The sequence below is a fragment of the Chelonia mydas genome, chromosome 13 (genome assembly GCF_015237465.2).
Source record: "Chelonia mydas isolate rCheMyd1 chromosome 13, rCheMyd1.pri.v2, whole genome shotgun sequence".
NCBI lineage: Eukaryota > Metazoa > Chordata > Testudines > Cheloniidae > Chelonia > Chelonia mydas.
In genome coordinates, this window is record NC_051253.2 from 34,776,650 (window position 1) to 34,796,898 (window position 20,249).

At 43.3% G+C, this 20,249-nt stretch overlaps 1 protein-coding gene across 1 annotated transcript; it reads left to right on the forward strand.

The window, feature by feature from the left end:
• The first annotated feature begins 5,919 nt into the window (after positions 1 to 5,919).
• Positions 5,920 to 8,591, forward strand: LOC102943463 (olfactory receptor 6F1). The gene is made up of 2 exons (XM_007071994.4): positions 5,920 to 6,581; positions 8,297 to 8,591. The coding sequence occupies exons 1-2, from the start codon at positions 6,010 to 6,012 to the stop codon at positions 8,589 to 8,591; spliced, it is 867 nt and encodes a 288-aa protein (XP_007072056.4). The 5' UTR covers positions 5,920 to 6,009.
• Positions 8,592 to 20,249: the final 11,658 nt, after the last annotated feature.

Below are 20,249 nucleotides of genomic sequence, written 5' to 3' on the forward strand. Positions count from 1 at the left end.
AGAGCAGTGATCAAAGGAGCACTGTCTGTTGGGTGATCTGGCTATGGAACATACTCTCAAAAGAAATCAGGCATATCAGAATCTGTCTAAAGGAAACACTAAACAAACCTTCACATAAAAAAGTCTGTCCACCAGAAGAATGACCATTACAACACTGAAACTGCTTCTACCCCTGAATGCCCACCACAACAAAAATCAGAAACAGGCCCCAGAAAGACCCAAGTTCTGAAATGTTTAGCAGGTTAAAATCAAACATAGGGAAGAACTTCTTCACATAATGCACAGTCATCAGGTTTCAAAAAAGAACTAGATGTGTTCACAGAGGATAGGTCCCTCAATGGCTATTAGCCAAGATGGTCAGGATGCAACTCCATGTTCTGGGTGTCCCTGGCCTCTGTTTACCAGAAGCTGGGAGTGGGCGACAAGGGATGATTGCCTGTTCTGTTCATTCCCTCTGGGGCATCTGGCATTGGCCACTATCTGAAGACAGGATACAGGGCTAGAGGGACCATTGGTCTGACCCAGTATGGCCATTCTTGTGTTCGTGTGTTCATAGTGCTAATTACTTTCCTCTGTTACAGGAGTGCTCTATATCTGTGTATCTGGAAATGGGGAATACAGAGACAACCCATCCTTGCATATAGTGCGGGGGGGGCAGAAAAAGGGCAGTGGCTTCAGCGGATGTTACTGAGCATGCTTGCTGCACGTGAGCATGTAGAGTACAAGCCAAGCAACAGATCTGCAGGAGCACATGACCCGGCATACTCCCCCTCCCCCCGATGCATCACCTCTGGGGGAAAAGATTAGGTGCCAGTGATGATATCAAGTATAGAAAACACAATTCCTTGGTTTTGTGGCACCAATAAAATTCACTGTTGAGGCTTCCTCTGTCCAGCTATTTGTCTTTGCACAGCAAGTGGAAGGGGTCATATTTGGCATTTGCCATTATTTTACAGCTGGGGAAAATGAGGCTGCGGAGGGCTTAGAGTAACAGACCAAAGCTCCCCCTGTGTAGTGAGAGTTTGGCAAAGACAGGCCTAGAATTCTTTTCTCCACTCTGTACTTTCACCAGAAAACCAGCCTGGCACAGCAGAGTGTGTTACATATCCTAGGGAAGTCTGTGAAACTCTGTTGAGATCAAATATCCCCAGAGTGCTGGGGAGATAGGGGTGGAGTACAAAACAAACCTCCCCTTGCAGCCAGTTTGAGCTGCCGTTCATTAACAAGGTAGGTAGGGGTAAAGCCTATTGGATGTTGTTGGAAAGAGAATCCCACCAAATGTCAAAATCTACAGAATTTGCCTGAGACTTTTGGTTTTGAAGAGGCAGAGTCTCATTTTTACTAACAACACTTTGCACCACTCTGGCAGTAGAATGGGGCTTAAAATTGGAGGGAATTATACTAATCACACATATTTTAAAGCTCTTTATACTGCAAAATGATCTTGATATACATATGAACCAGGTGTGCAATATTCCTCTATTTGATATGTATTTTGTTGGGGGGGAGGGAGGAAGGAAGATACATCACCTTCTGATGCACCATTTTTCAGCAGCCATGCTATTGTGTGTCATCTGGGAAGAGAAAGAAGGTGAAAGAAACAAGTTTGTATTAACAAACTCTATCAGAAGGCAGGGTACGTTAGATTCATTAGCCAGATGAAGCCTATCATGCCATTATAGTTTAAAGCAATTGTTTTGATGAATAGGTTTGCCTTTCTTGGTAATGCAAGCTATCTGAAAAGTGCCATTTAAAAACTTTGCCTCGCAGAGGAGTCAACATAGCAATAGTGAAAGAATGAGTATATTGAGTATATCTCATCACTCTTTTTTCATATAGTATAAAGTTTAGGATGAACAAAAAGAAATTGTATTTTTTGTAAATTGCATAACTAATAGAGCCAATTGGGAAGTTATGGTTTTACATCAAATTTTTTGACAGAAATGAAAATACTTTTGTTTTTTGTCAAAAGTTCTCTTTTTTCATTTTTTTGTCAAAAATAAAATAGCAAAAAAAAGTTTTCAGCTAACCACAAGTTTTGAAATTTCAGTCAGAACCTTTGGTTCTTTTAGTCACCACAAACTTCTTGTTTTTATTGTTTTAGTGAAAGTCCCAAAATTATTTTATTTGTTTATTTGCAAAAATCTCTGTTTCATCAAAAAGACGGTGTCTATGGATAAAATTTGTTGATGGAAAATTCTCAAGTAACTCTTATAAATTAGCCTGTGAATTTTACTGGTACAGCAAGTTTATTGAGGCAAATGAGAAAAAAGATAGATAGATAGATAGATCTATTTCTTGTCTGTTCACGGGGAATAGAATTGGGAATTTCAACTCTTGTGTTCTATCCTCAGCTGTCTCTGTCCTCTGAACACATCCCTGCTTCAGTTTCCCCACCTGTAAAATGGGAACAATCGGACTGACCTAGTCAACCTTTCACTCCAAAGTTCCTTAAATCAGGCTTCTACTGTGTGGGCATATTGTGTGGATTAATAGCCATTCTTTGTACATTGCTTTGTGGCCTAAAGAGCTATACAAGGGCTAAGTATTGTTATCTGTGCAAGAATAAATTCAAATTGAAATGGAAAGGATGGGCATTGCAGCTGGGGTTTTCAAAGAAGCATAAAGGAATTGGCTGTCGAGCTGCTATTGCATGGACTGCTTCCAACCTGTTTGAATATACCAGGCTGCAATAACTACCAATCATTTAGTCTTTCTTCTACAAACTGATGTCTGTTTCAGTTCAGGGAGCAATGTTCTTTGTACAATGTGGCAGATGTAAACAGAGTAGTAGGGTGGGTTGTCGGTTGTTCCTTAAGCATTTGGCATCAGGCAGTGTTTGGAACATGATTCCTAACTAATTAGGCTATTGTTCTGGACCAGTCCAGGCTGTAAGGGTTTGTCTGAAGGCTGAGCCCAGGGGAGGTGAGTGGAAGAGGGAAATGTGAAAGGAAAATGGGGAAACAATTTTAGTGTATTTGTGGAAAGCTGTTTATTTGTTCTTTGCCTGTCTCTATTTGTGTGTCCTGCCTTTTAGATTGTAAGCTTTTCGGAGTAGGGGTGGTCTTCTAAGTTATGATTGTGCAGTGCCCAACACAATGGAGTCACAGCCCTAGCTGGGACCTTAACATTCTACCAGAAGACACTCAATAAATAATAAACATAATTTCTAATTTCAAATGTTACTTCCTTGTTTCTGAGAATTTGGGGTGGGATTTTCTAAAGGCTTTACTTGCTGAAAAACAAGAATTCCGTTTTGCGGATGAAAAAAAAGGTTTCAAACTTTGTTTTGTTTGAACACAGAAAGAACATGAGAATTCAAAAATTTTAGAAATAAAAAACAGGAGAGCAAGAGACCTCCCCTCAACATCCAGATGGTTTCAGCAGTCACCTGGGCCATGATAGAGTCATATTTAAGTCCCAACTCTGATTGATTTGTAGGATGGACTCAGACTTGGGCAAGTGCCCAAACTAACTATCTGTAGAGTCAGTCTTTTCCATTTGTTCTCACTTTTATCAGTAATTGGATTCCAGACCAGATGAAATTTTTGTGATTTATGAGCGAGCCTGAGTCCTACAGACGTTCAATGAGAATTAGGCTGCACAGGGACAGATTTGCAAAGGTATTTAAATACCTAAAGATGTGTGTCAGCATCTGGTGGATTTTTAAAAGTTTAAAGCAGATGAGTTGTGTTAGGATATAGATATGCGGGCCTGTCTGTAAAGGCCTATACTCTAAGAATTTAGGTGTATTCTTATCACTTGGCTAGTTATAGAGGTTTAAAAGAAAGAATCAAAATCACTGTCTGCCGGTGTAAGGTCCTTCTCCTACTGTGACAGTCTGAGGCCCTGTTCTTAGGCTAAGGCCTTTGGCTAAGCAGCAGAGGCAGCCATAAACTGGGAAGCAAACGGTCACCTCCTCACATTCCAAACTAGTCACACTGAAATAAGGTGCTATTGGGCTGTTAGGAATACAATCCTGTCTTATCACCTCCAGAGAAAGGGAAGTGCCTAGAAAATGTAAAAGGAAACTTAGTTTGATAGCATCCTGTCTGGCAAGAACTCACTTAGCAATAGCTGGGATGTGAAATCCCCACTTCTGTATTGTTTTGTCATTATAGTTCCCACTTTGCTATTGTTTGTCTGTATAATCTCTGTCTGGTTCTGTGATTGTTTCTGTCTGCTGTATAATTAATTTTGCTGGGTGTAAACTCATTAAGGTGGTGGGATATAGTTGGTTACATAATCATGTTACAGTATGTTAGGATTGGTTAGTTAAATTTCAGGAAAATGATTGGTTAAGGTATAGCTAAGCGGAACTCAAGTTTTACTATATAGTCTGCAGTCAGTTAAGAAGTGGGGGAGTGAGGGGCAATGGGAACAGGGAATGGGGGTGGGGAAATTGGAATCATGTTTTGCTAAGGGGGGAAATGGGAACAGGGAATGGGGGTGGGGAAATTGGAATCATGTTTTGCTAAGGGGGGAAATGGGAACAGGGAATGGGGGTAAGGAAATTGGAATCATGTTTGGCTAAGGGCAGGAATGGGAACAGGGACACAGGTGTAAGGCTCTGTGGTGTCAGAGCTGGGAAGGGGGACACTAAGGAAGGAAACTGGAATCATGCTTGCTGGAAGTTCACCCCAATAAACATTGAATTGTTTGCACCTTTGGACTTCGGGTATTGTTGCTGTCTGTTCATGTGAGAAGGACCAGGGAAGTAAGTGGGCGAAGGAATAAGCCCCCTAACAAGTTGACTGATTAATGTGTCAACATGCTTAAAAATAAATAAATCTTACAGGAATGTTGATGCTTCTCAGCATACTTAGCAATCACCTGAACATTGCTGGAAAATTAACAAGTATGTGTGTTGAAACAAAGCTGGTGTTATTTTGAAGTAAGGTGAATAACATATTTGGGTTTGTGCAGATGGAGAGTTAAAGTGCAGCAAGCTCGGCTGTGAATCTACAGCAGACACTGTGGCTACATCTACACTGCACACTACTTGCGGCAGCGTGCTGGGCATACGCAGTTAAGCACCACAGTGAAGAGGAGGCTGCGTCCACACTGTGGTGGGTAGGTACACACAGCAGTGAAAGGCTTTGGTAGTGAGGAAAGCCTTTACAGGGGGACATGCCAGAATCTTTCCCTGCTGTCTCCCCTCTGCCAGAGACTTTCCCCACTGCTGGGGTACTTCACTGTAGTGGGGAAAAGCTCTGGCAGCTCCTAGCTGCACAATACTTACTCTGCAACAGAGAAAGACGCCAGCAGTGGGGGGCAGCATGAAAGGGCTCATGCAACTCCCCCTGTTGGAGCCTTTCCCCACCACAGCAAAATATTCCTGGCACAGGCAGGCAGTATGACACTACACTGCTAACAATAACAGTATTGATAGGAGAGGCCCTGCTTAGATGAATACAGAGCTGTGTAGGGTACCTATTGGGTACGTAGCCTCAGGGTTCAGGCATGTCTTTACTCTACTTGCCTAAGCAGCCCCTCACTGTCTACACAGCTATTTATGCCTGTGGTAGGGGGGTGAGATGCGTATGTAACCTACACACCTCCAAAAGATGTGTAGAGTGTTGACATACCAGAATTCTCTGTGTAGACCATGCTTTTGCCTACTAAATGTTCCCCAGTGTTTGTTTTTTTATTTACTGTGCTTTGAAGCAGAAGTTGGTCAATGGGGACTTTTTAGTGAGCGGTATCAATGCCTACACTAACACATAGTGTACTGTTGACTCACACCCCAGCTTCCCATGCACTGACTTTCCATCTACACAAGGTCTTTGACAGTCATTACAACAGAATAAAGTGTTACAATGCTGTGTGTTCAATGCTGTGTGTTCAGCATTTTTATCTGCCTGCCGCCAATGGTCACTTTTGTCTTGGCAGATGTGCTTTGTGACTAGTACAGAAACAGAAAACCGAACCAGCGTGCAGGAGTTCATCTTCCGGGGCTTTCCCGGCACTTGGTATTTCCGAACATCCCTTGTTGTGCTGTTTTCTGTGATGTATGTCCTAACAATTGTAGGGAATGTGTCCATCATAGCCTTAGTGTGGATTCATCCCTGGCTCCAAACCCCCATGTATTTCTTCCTCTGCAATCTCTCCTTCCTGGAGATCTGGTACACCACAGCATGTGTTCCCAAGGCCATTGGTGTCATGCTGGGGACAAGCCAAACCATCTCTTTCACTGTTTGCATCCTGCAATTGTTTTTTCTCCTCTCTATGGGCTCCACGGAATGTTTCCTCCTGGCTGCCATGGCCTATGACCGCTATCTGGCCATATGCCACCCATTGCGATACTCATCCCTTATGACCAACGCCTTCTGTGCTCAACTGGCCCTCCTCTGTTGGCTGTGCAGGTTCCTGGCTATCTTTGTGTTGGCATCTCTAATATCCAGGTTGTCTTTCTGTGGCCCTAACATCATCAATCATTTCCTTTGTGATGTAGATTCCTGTATAGCGCTCTCCTGCACTGACACCAGCCCTGTTGAGCTTGCAACGTTCATTGTCTCAATCATCGTTATCATGGTCTCATGTGCAATAACCCAGATCTCCTACATTTACATCATCTCCACCATCTAGAGGATATGGAAAAAGCTAATGTACTCAATGCTTTTTTTGCCTCTGTTTTCACTAACAAGGTCAGCTCCCAGACTGCTGCGCTGGGCATCACAAAATGGGGAGTAGATGGTCAGCCCTCTGTGGAGATAGAGGTGGTTAGGGACTATTTAGAAAAGCTGGACTTGCACAAGTCCATGGGGCCGGACGAGTTGCATCCGAGAGTGCTGAAGGAATTGGAGGCTGTGATTGCAGAGCCCTTGGCCATTATCTTTGAAAACTCGTGGCGAACGGGGGAAGTCCCGGATGACTGGAAAAAGGCTAATGTAGTGCCAATCTTTAAAAAAAGGGAAGAAGGAGGATCCTGGGAACTACAGGCCAGTCAGCCTCACCTCAGTCCCTGGAAAAATCATGGAGCAGGTCCTCAAAGAATCAATCCTGAAGCACTTACATGAGAGGAAAGTGATCAGGAACAGTCAGCATGGATTCACCAAGGGAAGGTCATGCCTGACTAATCTAATCGCCTTTTATGATGAGATTACTGGTTCTGTGGATAAAGGGAAAGCAGTGGATGTATTGTTTCTTGACTTTAGCAAAGCTTTTGACACGGTCTCCCACAGTATTCTTGTCAGCAAGTTAAGGAAGTATGGGCTGGATGAATGCACTATAAGGTGGGTAGAAAGCTGGCTAGATTGTCAGGCTCAACGGGTAGTGATCAATGGCTCCATGTCTAGTTGGCAGCCGGTGTCAAGTGGAGTGCCCCAGGGGTCGGTCCTGGGGCCGGTTTTGTTCAATATCTTCATAAATGATCTGGAGGATGGTGTGGATTGCACTCTCAGCAAATTTGCGGATGATACTAAACTGGGAGGAGTGGTAGATACGCTGGAGGGGAGGGATAGGATACAGAAGGACCTAGACAAATTGGAGGATTGGGCCAAAAGAAATCTGATGAGGTTCAATAAGGATAAGTGCAGGGTCCTGCACTTAGGATGGCAGAATCCAATGCACCGCTACAGACTAGGGACCGAATGGCTAGGCAGCAGTTCTGCGGAAAAGGACCTAGGGGTGACAGTGGACGAGAAGCTGGATATGAGTCAGCAGTGTGCCCTTGTTGCCAAGAAGGCCAATGGCATTTTGGGATGTATAAGCAGGGGCATAGCGAGCAGATCGAGGGACGTGATCGTTCCCCTCTATTCGACACTGGTGAGGCCTCATCTGGAGTACTGTGTCCAGTTTTGGGCCCCACACTACAAGAAGGATGTGGATAAATTGGAGAGAGTCCAGCGAAGGGCAACAAAAATGATTAGGGGTCTAGAGCACATGACTTATGAGGAGAGGCTGAGGGAGCTGGGATTGTTTAGTCTGCAGAAGAGAAGAATGAGGGGGGATTTGATAGCTGCTTTCAACTACCTGAAAGGGGGTTCCAAAGAGGATGGCTCTAGACTGTTCTCAATGGTAGCAGATGACAGAACGAGGAGTAATGGTCTCAAGTTGCAATGGGGGAGGTTTAGATTGGATATTAGGAAAAACTTTTTCACTAAGAGGGTGGTGAAACACTGGAATGCGTTACCTAGGGAGGTGGTAGAATCTCCTTCCTTAGAGGTTTTTAAGGTCAGGCTTGACAAAGCCCTGGCTGGGATGATTTAACTGGGAATTGGTCCTGCTTCGAGCAGGGGGTTGGACTAGATGACCTTCTGGGGTCCCTTCCAACCCTGATATTCTATGATTCTATGATCTTGAGAATCCCATCAGCCCAAGGCTGGCAAAAGGCCTTTTCCACTTGCTCAGCCCATCTCACTGTTGTGACTATCTGGTACGGCTCCATCATTTTTCTGTACCTCAAGCCTTCTGCACAGAACTCGTTGGATTTGAACAAAACAATCAACATCTTTAACACTATTGTAACTCCGCTATTAACCCCTTTCATTTACACTCTAAGAAACAAAGAGGCGAAGGAAGCTTTGGGAAAGGCATTTGAGTGGGATACGAAGTCATTTACCAACAAGATGGATTTAGTAGAAAGTTAGTTAAATGGACAAAAACATTCTTAAACATCATTTGTATAATAGAAAAGTAGGCAACAGCACTGAGACAGAAAATTTCAAAAGACCACCAATTCCTTTTGTCTTAAAATGGGTGTCAGACACCTAAATCTGACCTCAAATACTAATCCACTTTCTTTGTGGAGATGATGTCTTTATAGCTCTCCTCATTTACAATAATAACCTGCTATTTTTTTCACAGAAGAGATAAAATTGTAGACTGTTGACCCCTGACCTGGTCTTGGAGGGTTTGTAATTTTGAGTAAAATATAATATATCTGCTAAGCATGCTTATAGAAATAATAATGGAAGTTTTGGAGCTGTATTGTCAAGTAGACGAACCAAAATATATGTATTAATAGTAGACTGGTTCTAGGTTTTAATCATAAATGTTAAGGGCTCAGAGTGAGGCCTAGTAGAAGTTTGTAGTTGGTATAAGATAACATGGATATTATGTGCTTGACTGAAGGTTATAGAATGATACGAGCTTGATCTAAGGTTATAAAGTGTAGCAATATGTATCTTGTGGTAGTTTAGCAATGCATTTGTTGAGAAACAGGTAAACCACAAAGGAACAGATAGTAGCATCTTATGGACTTTTTGCTATATGAGTTGACTGCATTGATGTATCAAAACCACTGGGAAAGGGACTGACAGAAATGTTTGTGTTAACTGTTAGAAATGTTATTATGGTCAACTGGAACACTACATGTGGACAACCGGAACCCTAAAATTAATCTCCCAGGATACCAAACATGAGACTGGATATGATCAGATATGGTCCCAGATATATGTGGATGGAATGGGAAAAGGGTTTCAAAAGTTTGTCAAACTTATCCCTAGCTGGGACACAGGGATGATGACATGGGACAATTGGGTAGGAAGCCTAGCCCAGCTCATTCCTCTTGGGGTGATCTCCAGGTACTTTTCCTTCCATCTTTGTTTCTAATGGTCTCCAACAAATTATACGTATGCACATTGTAAGACTGTATGTATCAACAATGCAGAAAACCACTTTATTGTACTTAACTTTTTCTTATACTTATGTATACTGCTATTTCAATTATATTTGTCTGTATTTTTAATTAAAGCTCATGAAGTTTCTGTGTGTGCTTCACCAACTTCATTTTCCTAATGATCTCTAAGTAGCCCCCTAAATAAAGAACCTATGATAATAAACAATTTTATAATTGCAACAATTCATCAGGCTACAAGTAGAAGGGATTTTTTTTTATGCTGAAGGTTCTAAATTGTTAGGTTTCAAAGTCACTTACCAGGATCTGTATGGATGTATCCATTGTTAATTACATAGTCAGCAAAGGAAACTGCTGAGGTGCTCTGACAGAGTTGGGTGGAGGTTGTTGCCTGATTATTTTTAATAGTTAATAATATTTGTATTGCTTACTAATTGATCTGATTAATGAACTGGGGGTAAGATAGTTCTTGTCCCAGAATCAGGCTACACAGAACTAAAACCAATGAGTTCAGTACCTTGTAGGGAACCTTGAGGTGTATAGCAAAGACACTCACACTGAGGGCAAAGCACAACCGTAGAGATTTTTATTAGAAGCAGGAAGAAAGCCAGAAAAGCTCCATACCACATAAACAGATAGGAATAATACATTCTTGGGGATATCTGTGGCATCATTCTTTGAATATGCTTTTAGATTTGCATACTTCCACCCTTCCTTGAGGACTTAATGGTAAGAGACCAAGGACCAGCCCTGTCCCTGGCATGCCAAATGAGTCCAATGGTTCAGGTTCCTCAATGCCCACAACTGATGGTAGATAACAATAGAGTTGAAAGATCAAATGATGGAAAGTGCTTTCCATCCACATGGTGGTTTGCCCTATTAAAGGGTTGAATATTCATGCTAATGCTCAGCCATCCATGCCCAGATCTAACTTCCTTACCATCATAATATTGGGGTGCACTTATCCTTATGTATATATATTAATACATATTAATGCCATTTAATTCATTATCATAGCCATCACTTCTTGCTCAACCATATTTGTGGTTATCACTTCCATGGTCCTATGGCTGCCGATTACCATTAGGTTTCAACTCCTGTTATTGAGCAAGCTATTCTTAGTTCCCCAAAATCTAAGGGCAACAGAGAGGCCATTTATCTATGCCCAGGATCACAGGCCTACTTCACTTGGCTATACTTGTGCTAATTTCCTGAAGCTAATGTCTTACAGGATACGGGCCTGTAGGTTCCTTGCATTATAGTTGAATATAATAAAGGCTAAACTAGCCCAATGGGCTACATTATGGAGGTTGAGCACTTGAATAGTAGGGCCTACTTCAGATCAGGAGCTGTACTGGCTGAGTAGGAGTGTGGCTGGAGATCTGCACTGTGGCGGCCCCCACGCTATGCCTGGCTCAAGTAAGATCATTGCCCAATCATGCTGTTCTAGTTCATCCAAAGTATGGTTGATTAGGCTCAGGATTCCTGGAGTGAGTGAGTGAGTGATGATTCGCTACCTCTGACATCACAACGCTCCTGTCAAGGTTCCTTCCCCACTCTGAACTCTAGGGTACAGATGTGGGGACCTGCATGAAAAACCCCCTAAGCTTATTTTTACCAGCTTAGGTTAAAACTTCCCCAAGGTACAAACTATTTTACCTTTTGCCCTTGGACTTTATTGCTGCCACCACCAAGCATCTAACAAATATATAACAGGGAAAGAGCCCGCTTGGAAATGTCTTTCCCCCCAAAATCCTCTCAAACCCTACACCCCCTTTCCTGGGGAAGGCTTGATAAAAGTCCTCACCAATTTGCATCGGTGAACACAGACCCAAACCCTTGGATCTTAAGAACAATGAAAAAGCAATCAGGTTCTTAAAAGAATTTTAATTGAAGAAAAAGTAAAAGAATCACCTCTGTAAAATCAGGATGGTAAATACTTTACAGGGTAATCAGATTCAAAACATAGAGAATCCCTCTAGGCAAAACCTTAAGTTACAAAAAGACACAAAAACAGGAATATACATTCCATTCAGCACAGCTTATTTTATCAGCCATTTAAACAAAACAGAATCTAACGCATATCTAGCTAGATTACTTACTAAGTTCTAAGACTCCATTCCTTTTCCATTCCTGGCAAAAGCATCACACAGACAGAGAGAACCTTTGTTTCTCCCACCTCCAGCTTTGAAAGTATCTTGCCTCCTCATTGGTCATTTTGGTCAGGTGCCAGCGAGGTTATCCTAGCTTCTTAACCCTTTACAGGTGAAAGGGTGTTTCCTCTGGCCAGGAGGGATTTAAAGCTGTTTACCCTTCCCTTTATATTTATGACAGCTCCCATGGCCTACAGTGCCACATGGGCATGGCCACAGGGAAGTTTTAGTTGATCTGAAAACGATGAAGCAATTAAGGTTGGAGCAGCTAAATCAAAGGTAGGTCTAGTGGCAAAATCCTGTAAAATTGCTATAGATTCAGGGAGAGAGACTGCATTCCTGTCCCTCCCACCACCAGCCAGTTAGGCCGGCGTCAGCAACAAAGTGTGCAATCCTCTAGAATTTGTGGGACTCATCCCACAACTAGATCATTGAGCTCAGCATTTATTTAGCTTGCAGGATTATTTATCCTTCCTACGTAATGAGCACCAGGTCCTGAAATATGTTTAACTACTAAAGTTACATACGGAGAGCATCCTTATATGCAAACCAAGACCCAGAGTTGAGAGCAACCTAATTTATTAATTTTGATGGTCGCACTGTTATCCCTTATCATTCAACAGAGTTTTAATGTGATGTTTCCTATACATATTCCCATACTGGTTTGTGTTTTAATTGATCTTGTTGGTAGTTTTGAGGTCTAATTCAAATCTACTTTCCTGGCTTTTGTAATTGTTATTATTACATTGTAAACAAAGTTGATTATTGTGTCATTTGTTTTCCCTTATATTGTGGCAAGTCATTTATTTTTTTAAAAAAAAACACCCTTAACAATAAAAGACAACAAAAAGCTAAAATAAAACAAAGAGCAATATATTGTTCCAAAAAACCCCCCACCAGTACATATTAGTGAGATTCCACAAAGTTCTATTTGCTCTGAAAAATGTAAGCACTTTTAATAACAGTGATTCCACGTCTGAGAAAGGTTAGGCTGTGGTTTTCCAAAGAGCCTAGGGGAATTAGGAGCCAAAATGCCATTTGTGCTGGGAAACATGGATAGAATCTGGCTGTAAAGTAGCCAGCTGATAATTCCATCTTAATCAGAGTCTGCGTGGGTTGTCAGGAACAGGGGGATGTTGTCTCTATTCTCTGATGACCCACAACCACAAAAGTCAATAGGAGTTAGGCTTTTAATCTGTTTAGGTGCTTTTCTAAATCTTATTGGGATATTTAAAAGGTATTTGGATGTCTAATGGGATTTTTAAAAGCACTGATGTGCCTAAGACCCATTGAAATCAATGAATTATAGGTGTCTATATGCTTTGGAAGATCCCATAAGGTGCCTACATACCATTAAAAATCTAGCCCTAGATCTCTCTGAATATTTAGGTGTCAAAACATCTTGGAAAATCTGTTCCTAAGTTGGATGGGACTTAGGCACCTAAGTCACTTAGTTGACTTTGAAAATTTTACTCTGAGGCACTTTTGAGAACTTTACCCCAAGGCATAGCACCAATTTAGAATTCAGACAAGTGTCTGCAAACATTCTTTTGCGGTATTTGACCAGCTTTCTACAGGAAACCATCCAAATATTAAGGGTGGAGGTTTCACAGGAAGTGGTTTGCAAGTAAGATTTTGAGCTGGTGTAAATCACTGTAGCTCCACTGAAGTCAATGGAGCTATAACAGTTTATACCCAGCTGAGGATTCAGGCCAAAGGGTAGACAAGAATGCAAAATGCTCCAGGAATTTAGAGCTGCACCAAAGGCCATTGAAGCCAATGGAAAGATTTTGGCTCAGGGCTTTAGGCTGGGATTTTCCAAAGCGCATATGGGAACTAAGTTCTCAACTCCCATTGGCTTTCCACCCTTGTGTCCATTTGAAAATCATAACCACAGAACAGAAAAATACATGAAGATAGAGGTGTGAGTTGATTAACCTACAGGACCTCATTGTGTGAGTTGATTAACCTACAAGCAAACCCTCTGAAATGTTCCTCAAGAACTAGCTCTTGTGTGAAGATTTTAATGACACCACAATCAAGAAAGATTGCAAACTTCTGTGGAGATCAAGTCCAAAGGCATTGTGTGCACTAATGAAATAACCTTCCCTCATTTAAACACTTGCATTTTGCATGGATGTATCTGTCATAAATATAAAGGGAAGGGTAACCACCTTTCTGTAAACAGAACTATAAAATCCCTCCTGGCCAGGCAAAACCCTTTCACCTGTAAAGGGTTAAGAAGCTAAAATAACCTTGCTGGCACCTAACCAAAATGACCAATGAGGAGACAAGATACTTTCAAAGCTGGAGGGGGGCGGGGACAAAGGGTCTGTCTGTCTGTGTGATGCTTTTTCCGGGACCAGATCAGGAATGCTTTCCAGAACTCCTGTAAAAAGTTAGTACGCAATCCAGCTGGAAATGCGTTAGATTTCCTTTTGTTAAATGGCTGGTAAAATAGGTTGTGCTGAATGCAATGTATATTCCTGTTTTTGTGTCTTTTTGTAACTTAAGGTTTTGCCTAGAGGGATTCTCTCTAAGTTTTGAATCTGATTACTCTGTAAGGTATTTACCATCCTGATTTTACAGAGGTGATTCTTTTACTTTTTCTTCGATTAAAATTCTTCTTTTAAGAACCTGATTGCTTTTTCATTGTTCTTAAGATCCAAGGGTTTGGGTCTGTGTTCACTGATGCAAATTGGTGAGGATTTTTATCAAGCCTTCCCCAGGAAAGGGGGTGTAGGGCTTGGGGGGATATTTTGGGGGGAAGATGTCTCCAAGTGGGCTCTTTCCCTGTTCTTTGTTTAACATGCTTGGTGGTGGCATCATAGGGTTCAAGGACAAGGCAAAGTTTGTACCATGAGGAAGTTTTTAACCTAAACTGGTAAGAATAAGGTTAGGAGGTTTTTATGCAGGTCCCCACATCTGTACCCTAGAGTTCAGAGTGGGGAAGGAACCTTGACAGTATCTTTGAAGGAGGTCAGAATCTAATCTTAACTTTGTTGAAGTAGGAAGAGTGAGTACCCTAACCAACGGAGAAACATCATAGCTAGCTAGCTAGCTAGATGTAATATAATAAAATTGACACTTTTCTCCGACAGAGATATAATGGACTACGCTGACAATTATATTGCATGGGTGAATGACCTTTGAAGTGTTTTATTGAAGCAACAGTATGTGAAGACTTCTGAAGGAGTTACTTTACACAGTTTCTGTCCAAGCTCATGGAAGAAGTTCTTCGTCGATTCCTTTCCAATCAAATGAGTGGCTTGTTAGCCAGGCTTTGCAAAATCACCACAGAGTATTTTTTCTAAGATACCTGGCTTTCTTCCCAAGGTTTAATAGAGTTCTTCTGGATTTCCACCAACATAAAGAAATCAAAGGATGGGAAAAAATGATTTAAAAAATCCTTGCTTGTGTTACTTCTCAGTGCAATCAACTGAACTGGAACTTCTCTATAAAGGTACTGACTGTAGAAGAAAGAGTGCCTGAGACATAAGCTTTTGTATAGAGGCCTGATATGAGGCAGGACCTGCTCAGAGAATTTGCAAGAACTTGGCAGATATTGCAAAAATACACATTTTTAAGAAGTGCTAAGTACAGAGTACTGATGCAAACACATCCCGATATCAAATGGTACCAGAACATTCTGATATCAAGGATGGTACAAAAACATTCCTCAAGAATAACAGAAACACACTGACCCTTCCTAAAAGATAAGGTCAGGATGACAGTAAGTAACTTGTTTGTATCAGGGTATAAAGATGTATCTCAGAGGGAGTATCTTTGGCCAGCCAAGGGAGGAATGGAAAGTCCTACCACTGACTGAGCTGCATCCATTGTCACGAGCATACATGTCTTAGCCCTGGTGTACACTACGAGTTTAGGTCGAATTTCGCAGCCTTAGGTCAATGTAACCCTGCACTCGTCCACACGACCAAGCCTGTTTTGTCGACTTGAAGGGCTCTTAAAATCAATTTCTGTACTCCTCCCTGGCGAGGGGGTTAGCGCTAAAATCGACCTCGCTGGGTCAAATTTGGGGTCGTGTGGATGCAATTCGATGGTATTGGCCTCCAGGAACTATCCCAGAGTGCTCCATTGTGACCGCTCTGGACAGCACTCTCAACTCAGATGCACTGGCCAGGTAGACAGGAAAAGCCCTGGGAACTTTTGAATTTCATTTCCTGTTTGGCCAGCGTGACAAGCTGATCATCACAGGTGACCGTGCAAAGCTCATCAGCAGAGGTGACCATGGAGTCCCAGAATCGCAAAAGAGCTCCAGCATGGACCGAATGGGAGGTACAGGATCAGATCGCTGTATGGGGAGAAGAATCCGTGCAGGCAGAACTCCATTCCAAAAGATGAATTGCCAGTATATTTGCCAAAATCTCCAAGGGCATGATGGACAGAGGCTACAACAGGGAAACACAGCAGTGCCACATGAATGTTAAGGAGCTGAGGCAAGCCTACCAAAAAACAAAGGAGGCAAACGGTCATTCTGGGTCAGAGCCCCATACATGCTGCTTCTATGATGAGCTGCATGCCATTCTAGGAGGTGATCCCTTCTCCCCAGAAGCCAGGAACTGTTCATTACCCTGGAGCCAATACCCTCCCAACCCTCCCAAGGCAGGCTCCTGGACCATGAAGATGGAGAAGGCACCTCTGGTGAGTGTACCTTTGTAAATATAATACAGGGTTTATAAGCAAGCATGTTTAATTATTAATTTGCCATGAAGACTTGGGATGCATTCGCCGCCAGTATAGCTACTGGAAAAGTCTGTTAACGTGTCTGGGGATGGAGTGGAAATCCTCCCAGGGACATCACCATGAAGCTCTCCTGGAGGTACTTTAAAAGCAGTTGCCACTTGGTGAGGGGAGGTCCGTTCATGCTGAGCTGTTCGCGTTTGGCTGAGAGGGATCTTCCCTGATACTAGCCACGTGGGGGGGAAGCGGGGGAAGCACATATGGTATGTAATGTAAATCACTTGATTCAGTGTGAAATAGTCTTCCCTTTGTTCTCTAAAATGTATCTTTTAAAATACTACTCTCCCTTTTTTTCCTCCCACAGCTGCAAATGTTTCTACGCTCCCCCTATCATCTCCGCCCCAGAGGCTAGCTCAGATTAGAAGGTGAAAAAATGCACTAGCAATGATGTTCTCAGACCTCATGCAGACCTCCCACACTGAAAGAGCTCAGCAGAATGCGAGGAGGCAAACAATGGCAGAGTCCAGGAAAGCGTTAAATGAACGCGATGAGAAGAGGGAGGAGCATGATGAGAGGAGGCAGGATGCAATGCTGAGCCTAATGGGGGAGCAAACTGACATGCTTAGGGTTCTGGTGGAGCTGCAGGAAAGGCAGCAGGAGCACAGACTGCTGCTGCAGCCCCTGTATAACCGCCTGCCCTTCTTCCCAAGTTCCATATCCTCCATATCAAGAACGCAGTGTGTGGGGTGGGGGGGAGGCTACAGGTACCCAGCCACTCCACCCCAGAGGATTGCCCAAGCAACAGAAGGCTGGCATTCAATAAGTTTTGAACTGTACTGTGGCCTTGTCCTTCTCTCCTCCCCTCATCCACCACCCCACCCGATGCTTCCCTCCTCACCCACCCTTCCCACCTCACCCTACCTTGCGAGTTTTCCCTCTATTTGTGTGATGAATTAATAAAGAATGCATGATTTTGAAACAATAATGACTTTACTGCCTCTGAAAGCAGTGATTGAAGGGGGGAGGTCGGTTGGCTTACAGGGAAGTAGAGTCAACCAAGGGGGTGAGTTTTCATCAAGGAGAAACAAACAGAACTGTCACACCATAGCCTGGCCAGTCATGAAACTGGTTTTCAAAGCTTCTCTGATGTGCAGGGCACCCAACTGTGCTCTTCTGGTGTCTGGCTGCGCATAATTGGCTGCCAGGCGATTTGCCTCAACCTCCCACCCCGCCATAAACGTCTCCCCCTTACTCTCACAGATATTGTGGAGCACACAGCAAGCAGCAATAACAATGAGAATATTGGTTTCACTGAGGTCTAACCTAGTCAGTAAACTGCACCAGCATGCTTTTAAACATCCAAATGCACATTCTACCACCATTCTGCACTTGCTCAGCTTATAGTTGAACTGCTCCTTACTACTGTCCTGGGTGCCTGTGTATGGCTTCATAAGCCATGGCATTAAGGGGTAGGCTGGGTCCCCAAGGATAACTATAGGCATTTCAACATCCCCAACGGTAATTTTCTGATCTGGGAAGTAAGTTCCTTCCTGCAGCTGTTCAAACAGACCAGAGTTCCTGAAGATGCGAGTGTCATGCACCTTTCCCGGCCATCCCACATTGATGTCGGTGAAACATCCCTTGTGATCCACCAGTGCTTGCAGCACCATTGAAAAGTACCCCTTGAGGTTTATGTACTGGCTGCCAAAGTGGTCCAGTCCCAAGATAGGGATATGCGTTCCATCTATCACACCACCACAGTTAGGGAATCCCATTGCAGCAAAGCCATCCACTATGACCTGCACATTTCCCAGAGTCACTACTCTTGATAGCAGCAGCTCAGTGATTGCATTGGCCACTTGGATCCCAGCAGCCCCCACAGTAGATTTACCCACTCCAAATTGATTCCCGACTGACCGGTAGCTGTCTGGCATTGCAAACTTTCAGAGGGTTATCGCCACTTGCTTGTGAACTGTAAAGGCTGCTCTCATCTTGGTATTCTTGACTTCAGGGCAGGGGAAAGCAAGTCACAAAGTTCCATGAAAGTGCCCTTATGCATGCAAAAGTTTCGCAGCCACTTGGAATCATTCCAGACCTGCAACACTGTGCGGTCCCACCGGTCTGTGCTTGTTTCCCGGGCCCAGAATCTATGTCCATGGTATGAACCTGCCCCATCACCACCATGATGTCCAAATTGCCAGGGCCCATGCTTTGAGAGAAGTCTGTGTCCATGTCCCCATCACTATCATGATTGAGCTGTCGTCGCCTCCTTGCCTGCTTTTGCAAGTTCTGCATATACTTCAGGATAATGCTCAAGGTGTTTACAACGCTCACAACAGCAGCAGTGAGCTGAGCGGACTCCATGCTTGCCATGGTATGGCATCTGCAGGAGAGCAGGAGAGCAGAGTTGCAGCGGAAGCGGAGGAGGACGACAGTTAGCACAGCACACATTTCCTGAGGAAGAACACACGTAGCCGGGAGCCCATGACAGACAACATGGAGAAATTCGCTATTGAGACAAGAGCAGAAGAGCAGAGTTGCAGTGGAAGTGGTGGATGATGACGGGATGCCACGAGAATAGATATTTATAAAGAACGATGAGAGGACCTGTGAGGTGAATTCATGGCATCAGGAGAGCAGGAAAGCAGAGTGGCAGCGGAAGCAGTGGTTGGATGACAACGGTTAGCAGTCCTACTGCACCGTCTGCTGAAAGCAGTATGGTGTCTGCACAGAAAAAAGGCGTGAAACGATTGTCTGCCATTGCTTTCACGGAGCGAGGGGCGACTAACGACATGTACACAAAACCACCCGCGACAATGTTTTTGCCCCATGAGGCACTGGGAGCTCAACCCAGAATTCCAATGGGCAGCAGAGACTGCGGGAACTGTGGGATAGCTACCCACAATGCAATGCTCCGAAAGTCGACGCTAGCCAGGGTACTGTGGACGCACTCTGCCGACTTAATGCGCTTAGTGGGGACACGCACAATCGACTGTATAAAATCGCTTCCTAAAAATTGACTTCTATAAATTCGACCTAATTTTGTAGTGTAGACATACCCTTAGTATCCTCGTAAAGTCTGCCAGGTGCTATTACCGTGCTTCGTCAACAATAAACTGGCCTGGTGCCTTTGTACCTTAATGGATCTTGTGGTCATTGGGCAGTTTGCTCAAGGTCTGCTGTGTCGGCTGTGTGCGCAGAGCTGGGCCAGCACACAGGGAGAACACGCGCACACACAGCCAAACATCTGACCACACTGACCATCCATTGATGTCAGTAAGAATTCTGCATACAAAATAGCAACTCCAGGGTAGCAGATCTGGAAGTTTCCGACATCTCTGAAAGCAGAGTGTGACAATATGAGGCTCAATTCTCATCTAATGTAAACTGGCATTACTACTTTGACGTCAGTTTAGCTACAATGACTGATACCAGTTCCGTATCTGGCCCATTGATTCCAATGGAGTGAAGTTGACTGATGACAGCTGAGGATCTGACGAGAGCTGGTTGGAATCTTTTTTAGATAAACAGTTTATTCACACACAAAAATGAAGTTTTGAGTGGACCAAAATTATTCCTGAATTTGGCTTGAATTTGTCAAATAATTGGGGGGGGGGAATTAGAAAAATTTGAAACCTTTCATTTTGACATTGTCACATGAAACATTTTCACTTTTCTATACACGGCATTTTCTTTTGAGATTTACCTAGATTTATTGAAAAACAATTAAACAGTGTAAAAAACCCCCACCCAAGGATTAAACAGAATAAAATGAAAAGTTTCTGGTTGTATGAGACATTTTGTGTGACCTC

What these genes read in the sequence shown, in the direction of transcription:
- LOC102943463 (XM_007071994.4), top strand. Translation starts at nt 6,010, where the DNA reads ATGTATGTCCTAACAATTGTAGGGAATGTGTCCATCATAGCCTTAGTG. An exon ending in TACATTTACATCATCTCCAC is followed by an intron (nt 6,582 to 8,296) that starts CATCTAGAGGAT and finishes CTATGATTCTAT; the next exon opens with GATCTTGAGAATCCCATCAG.